Source organism: Vipera berus, assembly GCF_964194415.1.
Source record: "Vipera berus genome assembly, chromosome: 1".
NCBI lineage: Eukaryota > Metazoa > Chordata > Lepidosauria > Squamata > Viperidae > Vipera > Vipera berus.
This window is the reverse complement of record NC_138202.1, coordinates 57,271,994-57,286,332: the sequence shown is the minus strand read 5'-3', so window position 1 is coordinate 57,286,332 and position 14,339 is coordinate 57,271,994. Positions and strand designations below refer to the sequence as shown.

Genomic DNA, 14,339 nt, shown 5'->3' with positions numbered 1-14,339 from the left:
AATCAATCATCTATCTATCATCAGTTTCTCTTCAGATCATAGTTGTTCCTTCTTTGTAGAAGAAATTTGAAAGGTTTTGACCTCCTTTTCAAGAAACAGGATTTATTTTCTTAGGACGAAAAGTCATTTTTATTGTTATTAAAGAGATATTGTATCAATATTTGAGCACTTGTATTCAAATCTTTTTCCTGGTCAGAAATCTAGAGGAATGTCAATATTAGTAAGTGGTAGGAAAGCTAACAATAGTTTTATAAACTCTGTTGAGAGAGAGAAAGAGAGGGAACATGGCATTAGATTTTTAAAAACATTTTATTTAGTTTTATTCATTTATGACATAAAATATGAAAATATAGCCAGCAGTTTCAGAAAGTATTAGGCATCACTGCTGTCAGTTGAGAGGTTTCTTTCTTTCTCTTTTTTAAAGGGAAGACAGATACAGAATCTTCATACAGACCCTGTGATGGTGGTAGTAAATGGTTCATGTTTCCTGTTCTCTCAGTAAGATAGGCATCTGGTTTTTAATGCTACTTTACTAAGGTAGAGGCTCAGATGCCATGCTTGTAGGAGTAATTTTAATGACAAACAATAGCTTTGTGCAAAGCTTTGAATGTATGTTTTGCTTTGATGAAGATTAATGCAAAGTACCCCCTGACACTGATTTGCAGTCTAGGATTACACAGACACAGACACACACAGACACACACAGACACAGACACACACACACACACACACAGAGAGAGAGAGAGAGAGAGAGAGAGAGAGAGAGAGAGAGAGAGAGAGAGAGAGAGTAAAAAAAAACCCAGTATCCACCTTGCTTTGCTTTTCCTTGCTTCTTATACCTTGCCTGGGAATTTCATTCAGCAAAAGAGGATACCATGGAAAAGCCACTTATGTCTTGCAAAACTTTCAGAGTACCACTAAACGTCTTGCAAAAGGCTTCAGAGTAATGTGATGCACTTTGGTAAAGAAAATTCTGTGGACTCTGGATGTGTCACGTTCCATAAACTCTCTGACGCTAAACATTTCCTTGAGCCAAGTCCCACTACTCTGGACATAACCAAAGAGAAGTGAGCAACCCACATATCCCTTTCCTGATATTTCTCTTTATTTCCTTTTTTGATTCAATTTCTCTGTTTCTGTGTGTTCCTCTATATCAGACATGTCAAACACAAGGCCTGGGGGCCAGATCCGGCCCACGAAGTGGTTTCATGCGGCCCATGAAGCCATCCTGGAAACAGTGAGGGAACGGCCCCCACTGCCTTGGCCCTGGCCCAGAGACCCTCCTCCTGCCAGAGACCCTCAGATCTGTCCCACTCCTGCCCAGGCCCCAATAGGCACCCTTGATGCCAATGATGTAGAGCTGGCCATGCCCACCCAGTAGGCCATACGCACTTTAGCCACACCCACCCAGTAGGCCATGCCCACCCAAGCCATACCCACCCGGCCCCCTGAGGGCAACAGCAATGCTGATGTGGCCCTCAATGAAATTGAGTTTGACACCCCTGCTCTATATAAAAGATTGGGAAGCAGCCAAGGCAGGATGATTAGTGCTGTAAAAGAAAACACACACCGTGGGGTCTACTCTTGCAATGATCTTACCTGAAAGTTAGAAGACAAGGAGAAGTAGTGGGTCTGACTGCTGTCATCAGCTTTTTATGCCTTCTAATAGTAGCTAATGCAAATGGATACTAGATTAATGTAGAAGCTGTGTCATTCGCCCTGCCTTATGCCATTATATCATAGTCTGAACAACCTTTCAGCCTCTAGGGCCTTATTTTATGGTTATAGTCCTCCAAGCCAATCACTATTTATTACAAGTACAGTGCTGCCACTACAAAAGACTTTTGGTAAGATGTGTGTAATGAGGGAGGGTGATACTTCTCATTTCAAGAAAAAGTAAAGAAATGTTGAACGTTTTCTGAAGTGAAAGAGAAGCAGTATGAAATAAAATGTTAAATGGAATATTAAAAAGGCAGTGTTAGCACGATGGTTGTAATGCAAAAAATGTGGCATAAAAATTGTAATGAGCATAGCAGCTGTAATGATATGCAAGAGTCTGCTTTTAAAAAATGAGTTTCCTAAAGGTTGAAATTGAGTTAAAACCGGTTTTGCTTATACATAGGAACATAATCATTTGCAGGGGAGCAAATGTCATGACATACTCATTTGCATCAGATGTTAGGATGTAGGCAGGGTAAGCATGGCACATATGCATTTTGGCATAACTGCAACTTGCTGCAGACTGGACTGGGAAAATGTAAAGGCTGTGGAACACTTGGGAATAAAGCCTGTGGAATTCAGTGGCTCTTGCTTCAGACATGGTTAAAACTGAACCACCTATAAAATGAGAATCCAGTCTAACAAGGAAGCTATACATATTTCTTAGTTATCCAGTAGTGCAGATGACTGTTTGATAGAAAAGAGGAACTATTAAAAGGGATGATGATGATGGTGATGATGATGATGATAATGATATCTGTTTAAACTTGCCCACTTCTCGCAATTGTATAGACAAAAGATGATTTTTTTACTGAAAAGTTTTACAGTACATTTTAAGTATACTCCATCCCTCCCCCTCCCCCCCACATCCCCACCCTCCCCCCCCCGCTTCCCAGAGCTGAAAACAGGGTATTGACTCTAACAAGCTTAAACTAAAATATTCTAACCAACTGTGAATACACTTAAAATCCTATCGCACTTTAACTCCCCTTATACATAGGTAAATAATAATACATCTTATAATTCTAATATTCATTCATATGCTAGGTGAAATTTTTTAGTCCCATATTTATTCTGAATATATTCAATCCATCTTCTCCATTCTGAAATATATCTCTGTTGCGACTGTTCTTTCAGGTATGCTGAAAATTTTGCCAATTCTGCCAAGTTTGAAACTTTTAAAGTCCACTCTTCTATAGTAGGCAGTTCCTCCTTCTTCCAATATTGCAAAACCAAAAGTCTTGCTGCCGTTATTAAATTCAACATCAATTTAATTTCTATAACAGTGCAATCAGTAATAATACCCAATAAGAATAACTGTGGGGTAAACCTTATCTTTTTCTTAAATATCTTCTGCATATTCCACCAAATTTTAATCCAAAAAACTTTAACTTTTTTACAAGTCCACCACATGTGGTAATAGGTTGCATCCTCACAACCACACCTCCAGCATTTAGGCTGATAATTTGGATACATACATGCTAATTTTTTAGGATCTAAGTGCCACCTATAAAACATTTTATAAAAATTCTCTCTTAAATTTTGAGCCTGAGTAAATTTCACATTTCTGACCCAAATTTTTCCCCAAACATCCATGGTTATTGGCTCTTGAATATTCTGGGCCCATTTTATCATACAATCTTTGACAAGTTCCGTTTCTGAATCTATTTCTATCAATGCATTATATATCCTTCTTATATGCGCTTGACTTTGATCTCTAATTTGTTTTACCAAATTTTCATCTGTTGTTGTAATACCAATTTTCTGATCTTCATTCCATCTAGCTTGTATCTGACCATACTGAAACCAAGTTCGTACTATTTTCCCTTCTTTTAAAATATTAAATGGCATTAATTGCCATACATTCCTCTCCAGTCTAAGAATATCTTTATATGTAGTCACATCTTGTTTAAATCCCAGACTTATATTTTCTATTGCATGCTTAGGTATTGCCCAAATTGGTATTTTATAATTTAACTTACATTGATATTTTTTCCAAGCTCGCAACAGGACATACCTTAATATATGTGTCTTAAAGATATTATCCACCTTTTTATCATACAATAAATAGGCATGCCAACCATATAATAAATCATGTCCCTCAATATTCAACCATCTTCCTTCTGTTAAATTAAACCAATTACTAATTGATGATAAAACCGCAGCTTCATAATATAATTTAAAGTTGGGCAATTTAAGACCACCTCTTTCACGTATATCTTGCATTATCTTGAGTTTTACTCTCGGTCTTTTCCCTGCCCAAATAAATTTTTTAATGCCTTTCTGCCATTCTTCCAAATTTGAATCTTTTTTAAGTATAGGTATCATTTGAAACAAAAATAAAAATTTTGGTAAAACATTCATTTTAACTGCTGCAATTCTTCCCAATAAAGACAATTGTAGTTTCCTCCAACTATCTAATTCTTTTTGTATTTTTAACCATAACAATTCATAATTATTTTTATATAATTTCACATTTGAGTCTGTAAGATATACCCCCAAATATTTAATCTTTTTAGCTATCTCAAATCCTGTTAATTTTTCTAAAACTACCTTTTGTTCCATAGTCATATTTTTAGACAAAATTTTAGTTTTTTGTCTATTAACCTTAAATCCAGAAACTTGCCCGTATTGCGAAATTATTTCCATTAAATCTATAACTGAATGAGTCGGTTGAGCTAATGTAATAACCAAGTCATCTGCAAACGCTCTCAATCTATAATCTTGATCTTTAATTTTAATTCCCTTTATTTTATTTGAGTCACGTATCTTAATAATATTTCCAATGTTAAAACAAACAGCAATGGTGACAACGGACATCACTGTCTTGTACCCTTTTCAATTTTACAAGCTTCTGTTAAACTACCATTAATTATTATTTGAGCTGTTTGTTTCTGATATATTGCCCTAATAGGTTGTAAAAACTTATCGCCAAACTCCATCTTCTCTAAAACTTTAAATAAAAATTGCCAATTCAATTGATCAAATGCCTTTTCAGCATCCAGGAAAATAAGCGCTGCAGGGACTTGATTATTTCTTTCCAAATATTCTAATAGGTTTACAATATGTCTCACATTACTCTTCATTTGTCTAACACTTATAAATCCTGTTTGATCACTATAAATCATTTGCTGCATAACCTTCATTAATCTATTTGCTAAGATCTTTGCAAATATCTTATAGTCTGTATTTAAGAGCGATATAGGTCTATAATTTTTTGGTTGGGTAAGATCTTGATCTTCCTTTGGAATCAATGATATGAATGCTGTTCTCCATGATGGAGGCACTTCCCCTCCAGATTGAATTGTCCTAAATAATTCTTTTAAAGGTTCCACCAACTCTAATTGTAAATTTTTATAATAAATGGCTGTCAAACTGTCTGTTCCAGGTGATTTACCCACTTTTAATTGTTTAATTGCTAAAATAATTTCTTCAACAGTTATCGGTTGGTTCATCCCTTCCCTTTGCTCCTGTGTAAGTATAGGGATATTCACTTCTTGTAAATACCTGTCTATATCTAAACCTTGAGTTATATCCCTTGCATATAATTTAGAATAAAATTCACTAAAAGCCTTCTTAATAAGATTTTGCTGAAACACCTCTCTACCCTTATATTCTATCTTATCTATGTTACGTGATTTTTGTTTTTTACTTAACAAATAAGCTAACCATCTACCTGGCTTATTAGCATTATAAAAAGTATTATGTTTGACGTATCGTAAATTAGTTGCCACCTGATCTGCCATCAGCATATCAAACTGCCCTCTTAGCAAATTAATTGCTTCTTTCAACCTTTTATTAGATGAATCCAAAATAAAAGCCTTCTCTTTCATCTTTATTTCCTCCTCTAATTCTTTACAATTCTTTCCAATCTCCATCTATATTTATTATTCAAATATATTAACACTCCTCTCTTATAAGCTTTACTTGCATCCCAGACCATCTCAATGGGTGTACCCTTATGCATATTTATAACAAAAAATTCTTTCATTTGTTTTTTACATTCTTCCAAATTTTCTTCATATCTAAACAAGTTTTCATTTAACCTCCATGATCTCCTATTTCCCTTCTCCTTGTCCAGTTCTATCCATACTGGACTGTGGTCTGATAAGGTTCTTGGACATATCTTGATCTTCTTAACCCTAGAAAAAAAATCATTAGTAGTTAATACAAAATCAATCCTGGAAAAGGATTGATGTCTATCAGAAAAAAAAGTAAAATCTCTTTCATCCATGTTTCGTTCTCTCCAAACATCTCTCAGTTCCAAATCATCTGTCATGTCAAAAAAGGATTTAGGCAATTTAGCGTGATTTGGTGTACTTTTAAAAGGTCCTTTTTTATCTTTTTGTGTATCCAGCACTCGATTCCAGTCTCCCATTAAAATACACGATTTATAATCCCATTGAATTATTTTGTTATGTAAAAGTTTATAAAGTTCTCCTTGCTGTTGGTTAGGTGCATATAGTCCAATTAAAAGTATTTTCTTTCCTTCTATTAAGAGTTCAATTATAACATATCTTCCTTGTTTATCTGCTTCAATTAGTTTGGCTGCCAGATTCTTCTTCACATAAATAGCTACACCATTTTTCTATTCTGGAGCAGATGCAATAAACTGTATACCCAATCTAGAGTTTATCAAATATTTTTGATCAGCTACATGAATATGCGTTTCCTGCAAGCATATAATATCATTTTTAAATTGTTTCAGGTACTGAAATATTTTCTTTCTCTTTTGCGGTGAATTTAAACCATTAACATTCCATGTCAGGAACTTTGTCGCCATCTTTTGCGACTTGAAGCTTTCAGAGCGTATCTTGCAGATTCGCAAGCATCTGCTTCTTTGGTCTCACTCCTCCCACTGCTTCTGTGTTAGTAGATTCTTGAGTTGTAATTGTAGAATATTGTTTCTGTTGTTGTTGTTGTTGCTCCTTGCGTCTAGTCGCTGCTCTTGTCACTCTTTGAGCCCTTGGATCTTCTAATGGGACCAAGGGCTGCGCAATTTCCAAAGTTTGCTGTACTTCTTTTGAAATCAGCGAGGTGATTTCTTCATCTTGCTGAGTACCTTCCAGTTGTGTCTGTCTCACTTCTTTTTCCTCTCTCCTTTTAATTTCTGGGGATGGCGGTGAGCCTGCCTTCAGTATATTGCAATAAAAGTCTCGGGCCTTAAGAACTGTATTAAGATGATACCTTGTGCCAACATAATTCACCACTATCCCTGTTGGTATCTCCCAGCTAAACTGAATCTGTCATTTTTTTAATTCATCTGCCAGAAAAACAAATTCTTTCCTTCTTCTTCCTTCAACCTCTTGATCAGCCACTTTAAATCTGTTGTTATAAAAAGCTTGAATAATCGCATTTCTGATTGTTCTCTTTGTAAAATAAACAACCACATCCCTTGGCAATTTTCTTTGCCTAGCAATCCAAGAGTTGATGTGAAATATTTTATCTATTTCCAATATAACATCTTCAACTCACCAACCCAAAATGGGCGCCAGACCTTTTGCCACTATTTCCTCCAAATTTTCTTGTGGATTTTCTTTCAGACCTCTGATCCTCAAAGCAAACTCCATGTCCCTATATTGTATCATCACCATCTCATCATCGATTTTTTCCATTTTATTCTCAGCTTCACTGACTTTGGCTTCCAATATCAAATTATTTTGATTAACTTCTTCCACACGATCATCCAGATTCTCAATACAGACTGTCAGTCTTTGAAGTGCCAGCAAAATATCCTCTCGTATTTCTTTATTTTTCTCATTAATAAGCTCTGCCACTTGCTCAGATATTTGCTCAGATTGGAGTTTTAAAGCATCTTGTAAATCTTTCAATGTTAATGTGGGTGCAGATGCTGCAGGGGGTGGCATCAGTGATTGAAGACCAGATTGTTGAACTGGTGAAGCCCCCGCACTTTTAGAAGCAGGGAATCTAGGTGGTTTGAAAGCCATTTTAACACCCAATTAACTTTCGTTTCTCACTTTCATTTTTCTGCACTAATTGCAACTTCATTGCTTCACTGTCAAATAGCCAAGTCTCTTAAATCATCTTTGAACCAACTTCAAATATTTTAAACAAAGTCTTTTACAACTTTTAAAAATCCACTTTCTGTCTTCCCCCTTGCTTTTATTTTATTTTCCTTGTTCTTTTGTACTTCACGCTTTCTCTCAGAAGTTATTCCAGCACCATTTTCCTCCCCTTCTTTTAAGATAAACTGGAGTTAAAGATCATATACTTGCTGTTTCTGTATTCTCCCGCTCAGCTCTGCCTGCTTCCAAGTAATCCAAAATACAATGTTAAAAGCAGGGATGGTTGCAGCGTCCTGTTCTGTTTCAAAACCTTGAAACAGAAGAGTCCCAAGTCCAGAGTTAATTCAGGCTCCGAGGGAGCTCTCACCCTTCAACCTCCGATTAGGTTCTGGGGGTCTAGGGGAGCTCTACCTCTTGCCTGAATACTCACCCCCCCTCTTCTCCTGAAGGGGGGATTCCCAAACCGCAAAACAGCTGATCATCGCTGTTTTCACGGTTTAAATGGAACATCGGGACTGACTGTCAGAAATGACCGCCATCGACGGAGCCTTGCCACCCGGAAGCCAAAAGATGATTTCATCTATTAGGACTGTTACTATATTGGAACTAGTTATTTTTAATTTGTTCATAAGTAATCCAGAGTTTGAATTAGTTAATGAGTTGACCAACTCTGAAGATGATATTCAGTGATAACAAATTTAAAGTATCACAAAGTGATATATGTAAGACAGGAAATTTCAAATATATTGATAAGGGATCTGGACTAGTTATGACTAATCAGAAAGAGATTTTAGCAGAAAATCAGAAGAAATCTTGTTGCACCTTTTCTGACTAGCAAATTTTATTAAAAGGCATAAAGTAAAGTTTATGATTTTTTTGACGCTATGTCACTAACATGGCTGTCTTCCTAAAATGGGAATTGGGAGGATGATTACAGAGCTCAAAGTAAATATTCTGTGCAACCACATTAAGAATATTGCTTATAATTCAGAAATGATATTGTAAAATTGGGAAACCCAGAGAAAAAAAGGATTAAGAAGAGGCATTTTAAAATATTTATTTAAAATGTGAGCAGATAGAACATGGTAAGGATATATAAACCTATGTATGATATAGTACAGATAAAAGAAAATCTTTCTTCGTATTTAGCATTTGTAATTTGTTATTTTATTATATGGAAGAATTTTAAAAGGTGATCACATTAATTCAAGGACTATGGAGTTATTAATTATAATGATGACTTATTACTTCTAGTAAAGGAGGCAATAGGTTTCTAATACCAGTTGCTGGAGTTAATAAGTGTAGCTTAGCGTCTTCCTTGTGGGCCTTCCATTGGCTACTGTGAAAAACATGGGAACCATAGAATCATAGGGCTAGAAGGGACTTTGGAGTCCTCATACATCTCAAACAAATGGTTGTCCAATCTTTTCTTGAAAACTTCCAGTGATGTGAAAACACACAACTACAGGAGGCAAGCTGTTCCACTGCTTAATAGTTTTCACTGTCAGTCAGTATCTATCTAGATTCCATTTATTTTCATTAAGATATCTACAATCTGTCAATGAATATTATACATACACTTTAAATATCTATCTATCTATCTATCTATCTATCTATCTATCTATCTATCTATCTCTATCGATATAGATGATATAGATGATATAGATGATATATAGATATAGATATAGATATAGGCAGATAGTCCTTGACTTACAACAGTTCATTTAGTGACCCTTCCAAGTTACAATATCACTGAATAAAGTGAGTTATGATTGTTTTCCACACTTATGACTGTTTAGTATCCCAAAGTTCACGTGATTTGCATTCGGATGCGTAACAATTGATTCACATTTATGATGGTTACAGTGTCCTGGAGTCATGTGATTACCTTTTGTGACCTTCTGAGAAGCAAGGTCAATGGGGAAATGAGATTCAGTTAACAACCATATTACTAATTTAACAACTTCAGCGATTCACTTAACTGCAGCAAAAAAAGTCATAAAATAGGGCAAATTCACTTAACAAATTTCTCACTTAACAACATAAATTTTGGGCTCAATTATAGTCGTAAGCTGAGGATTACATACACACACTCATGCATGTATGTCTGTATGTCACTGAAAGTCCAGTTTCCCACTTCAACATAAATCCAGTATTGACTCTAGCATAGTCTTTTGGGAGACAGCCTTATATAACAAGGACATGATATCCAGAAGGCTTCTCCTCTCATGTCCCTATATCATTGCAGTTTCCAGTCATAGAACACAAGTTTTGGAATAGAAATGTGTTTCCAGCCAGCATATTTTAACTCCAGTGAGGCGCTATTCGTAATTGGTGTTCATGACATAATCTGGCTGTTCTAGTATGAACTACTCGGGCCAGATTGTAATTCTTGGCCGGCCAGCCAAAACTGCTAAAAGTCACCTCATTTACTGAAACTGTAATGATAGTCAAGCTTTGTGTTTGTTTTTTCAGTGAAACTCCCAATCCATTCAAGTCAAAATATTTAGTCCCACCACAGATCTGGGATACCACATTAATTGAAATGTCTTCTGGATGGGTTACAGATCCAATTTGTAAGCCATAGTCCAATCCTGCACATTGTTTTGCTACCTGAACACAATTCAAACTGCACTGAAAATGTCCCCCTGAATAGAGATGAAACGTTTGCAACCTAATTACCAAGCCCGGAGATGAAACCAACAGCCCAGCTGACAGACATACACACACACACTCACATATACACACATACACACACCTATATGTCTCAGTCATCCAGGTCATGGTTGTCCAAAAGGCACTTTTGCAAAAGGCAACTGAACTTCCTTTGTTTTTCCTTGAAGACGTTTCACTTCTCATCCAGGAAGCTTCTTCAGTTCTGACTGGTGGAAAATGAAAGAGTTTATTTTCCTTGCAGTCATCTGGTCATTAGCACTCTTTCTGACAGTCGTTGGGACCACCTGGAGTTTTATTGGTGTCCTCAGGTGTTCACCTGAATAGTGCAAATGGATGTGGAATCTTCTTGGAACTGCTGAAAGGACTGTGTTGTAACCAGGAGATAGGTGGTGTGCAGTTGCCTTTTGAAAAAGCACCTTTGGGACATATATGCCTATAGCTTTATGCAGGGCTTTTTTTCTCATAGAATGCTCAGAACGGAGTTCCGGCACCTTTTTTGGATGGAACCTTGTAGGGTAGGCAAGGCAGGTTGTATGACATGTGTGAGTTCCGGCACCTTTTTCTTTTACAAAAAAGCACTGGCTTTATGTATCTATATTTAAACAGTGCTTGCGGTGTATATTTGTACAGTGGCAAGGAATTGTGAACAACAGTGGCTCTGTCAGAGAAAATACAGTAGTAATGAATATCTTGCTCTTTCTTCCCCCAGCTTACAAGCCTTGAGAAAGGAAAAATCCCGAGATGCTGCTCGTTCTCGAAGAGGAAAAGAAAATTTTGAATTCTATGAGTTGGCCAAATTGTTGCCACTCCCTGCTGCCATCACCAGCCAGCTTGACAAGGCATCTATCATCCGATTAACAATTAGCTATTTGAAGATGAGGGACTTTGCTAATCAAGGGGATCCACCATGGAACCTGCGTATGGAAGGACCACCACCCAACACATCAGTGAAAGGTATGGGATTTGCACAGTGCTAATACATGGAATGTGGCAGCCAGACTGATCTCTGAATTGAAATGTTTACCATCCTTTCTTTTTTCCCTGCATATCAAATCCTTTAAAGGGATACAAATATGGAAATCTGAGGTCTGCATGAGAAAGACACCATGTGAAGGTGAAATAAACTCTTATTCTATTTATATTTTATTTTAACATGGACAACTAGGCACAACTAATGTGCTGGGAAAATGAGATGATTATTTACATAATTTAGGTCTTAGTCTAATTTTAAAACTGCCGAAACTGACAAACGCTAGTCCTGGTCTGATACAATATTACGCAGTACATGGTTATTCAGAAGTAAGTCCCATTGAGTTCAGTGGGGTTTACTCTGAGATAAGTTTGTAAAATGGGTTGGATCCTTAGTGTCTTTAAAACTTGAGATATTTAAGTATGCTTAATTCTGTGTTGAATTATAGCTATGAAATGAATTGTTTTGCATGATTATGAGAAAGTTAAATCTTAATACATTTTAAAAAATAGCCGTGTTATGTGTTTTCCCCCTGTTTATTAAGTAGGTAGTACTTTTTTGAGTGAAAGAAATGTAACCTTTTTGGTTATAAGAGTAGTAACTTGGTGATATATTTTTGAATAGAGAATTACTTATCTTTCTGCCTGGTTATTGTTTTATTGTGTAATGAATTAAAAATTCTTTAAAATTTAAGGCATTAACTTGAATATAAATACCATTTCACTCAAATCTGGTGTTAGAAAGGGCTAACTGAATATAGTTCTGTCATGATGCTCACATTGAGTTACAAGCAGCTGTGATATTGAACCATTACTTCTATGTCATTGTGTTTTGCACTTTTTAATGAAATGTTCTGTGTATTACAACTGCTTAACTGTATATAAAAAAGTTCACTTATTAACCAAAACAGGAATAAATATTTATTAAATAAGTTAAAAAATCCTTTCCTAGATTCAAAAGATATCTATAAATTTTTCAGATTGTTACTTGAATACAGTAGTTACAAGGCAATTTATATCTGATTGTCTTCTTAGACAAAAAAAGTTTTTGCTTGGCTCTCTCCACCTGCATTCTGTTATCAAAGTTGGAACTAAACTCTGCCGAGTTTTGTAAAACGTGATTTAAATGGATATTGGGAAAATTTGGGAATTTTTTCTTACCTTGCTCTTTGACTCATGCTGACTTGATATTAAAATGGGTGAGCTCACCTTTAAAACTGCATTTCTAAATATAGTCAAAATTATTTAGTATTTTTTTTTAATTTTATTTTAATGATCAGGTTGTTAGGTGTCTCTCAGAGTTATATTCATTTTTGAAGAATAATTTTGACCATGAAATTATAAGTTGTGTGTCATAATCAACTGCATATACAGTGGTGGGATTCAAATATGTGAACAACCGGTTCTGAGTGTGGATGCCGCTTCCGAAAATCCATTCTGGGCCTGGGCAACAAAAAATTAGCTACCGGTTCTGCTGAAGTGGTGTGAACTGGCTGAATCCCATCACTGTGTATATACATGTACTGTATTTACTTAATGGTGATTATATAGGTTAGCATTTGAAAGCTGACTTCAGCATAATGTTCCTTCTCCCCCTAAAGGAAGTTTTAACTGCAGTATATAGGATGAACTCCTCAGGATCATTGCTTTCCCTGTATTGTGTACAGTGGAAAATTGCAAGGAAGGAATCAACCATTTGTTTTTCTTTTCAATTAACTAGTATATCATTAAGCTTGAATTAAGCCTTCTGATAAGTCTAAATTGTGATTTATCTGAAGAAACAAGGATAATGTATCAGCTTGTTTGGAAAACAGAACAAAAAAGATACATTTTTCTTTATCTCCACTATCTCTGTGTCTTTGTGGTATGTGTGTGTGAGTGTGTGTGTATGTGCACTTGTATTTGCTTGTGCAAATGTAATAAAACACAGTGCTTGAAAAATACAATGTTAAATTTTAAGTGCAGCCACAACATTCTAATAATAAGAAGAAATACTTTATTTTTATATAAAGAGAAAACATTTTATTGGTACTTTAGGAAACATAAAATTTATGTATGGCTGCATATCCACTGATGCCATGTTCAATGTACTGGTGTGAGCATGGAAAGAGTCCAATAAAATTTGAAAACGTGCTCTTTCATTTGAAAACCTGGTGCTAAAAAGAAATAATGAAATAATAATGTGAGTTATTCAACAAAAATATTTACTGGGGATTTTGTGCCCCAATAGCTATATTACCTGTTTATTTCAATTTTATGTTTAGGCAAAAGCTAGAATTATTCCCATTGAAGTGTAGGGTAAAATAAGATTATAGGTTTTTTAAAAAGAAGATAGCTACAGTAGATATAATAGAAACCTGATAAAGAGAAGCAGCCAATATTGTTAGCACTTGATATAAAATGTGTAGGAGACATAACAAGCTATAAAACTAAAAAGAATGCAATTTGTATGGTGATTCAATGAGAAGGAAATTCTCTGATTCTGGAAATGAGAATGATATATTTCCAAAATTCTACAGAAAAAGGAACAGATTGAGATTTTTGTTGCATTAAATAAGTGATTATCATTGCTTCCCATTAACACAGAACTCAAAATTAATTTCAAAAACTATTTACTCCCTTTACAATGGAGGCTACTAGTTTCATGTTCTTTACCTAGACCTATTGACTTTGCTTGTCAGAAGGTCGCAAAAGGGGATCACATGAGCCTGAGACATTGCAACTGTTGTAAATATCAATCGCCAGGCACTCTAATTTTGATCATATGACCCTGGGACACTGGAACCATCATAAATGTGAGTCGGTTGCCAAGTATCTGAAATTTGATCATGTGACCATGGGGATGCTACAACAGTCATAAGTGTGAAAAATGATCACAAGTCCCTTTTTCAGTGCCGTTGTAACTTTGAATGATCACTAAATGAGCAGTTGTAAGTCAAGGAATATCTG

The 14,339-nt window shown here is 35.6% G+C and overlaps 1 protein-coding gene across 5 annotated transcripts in view; it reads left to right on the top strand.

Annotated features, from left to right (window-relative positions):
• The window catches only part of NPAS3 (neuronal PAS domain protein 3), a gene marked incomplete at both ends in the record, with an annotated part of 788,541 nt that overhangs the window by 264,952 nt on the left and 509,250 nt on the right, over window positions 1-14,339 (top strand). For 3 of the 5 annotated variants that reach the window (XM_081337596.1, XM_081337595.1, XM_081337592.1), the window contains one exon: window positions 11,131-11,375. In XM_081337596.1, coding sequence (XP_081193722.1) covers window positions 11,131-11,375 — 245 coding nt within the window. Of the gene's footprint in view, window positions 1-11,130; window positions 11,376-11,484; window positions 11,536-14,339 lie in introns of all 5 variants that reach the window. The other 2 variants (XM_081337594.1, XM_081337593.1) reach the window with 1 other exon arrangement.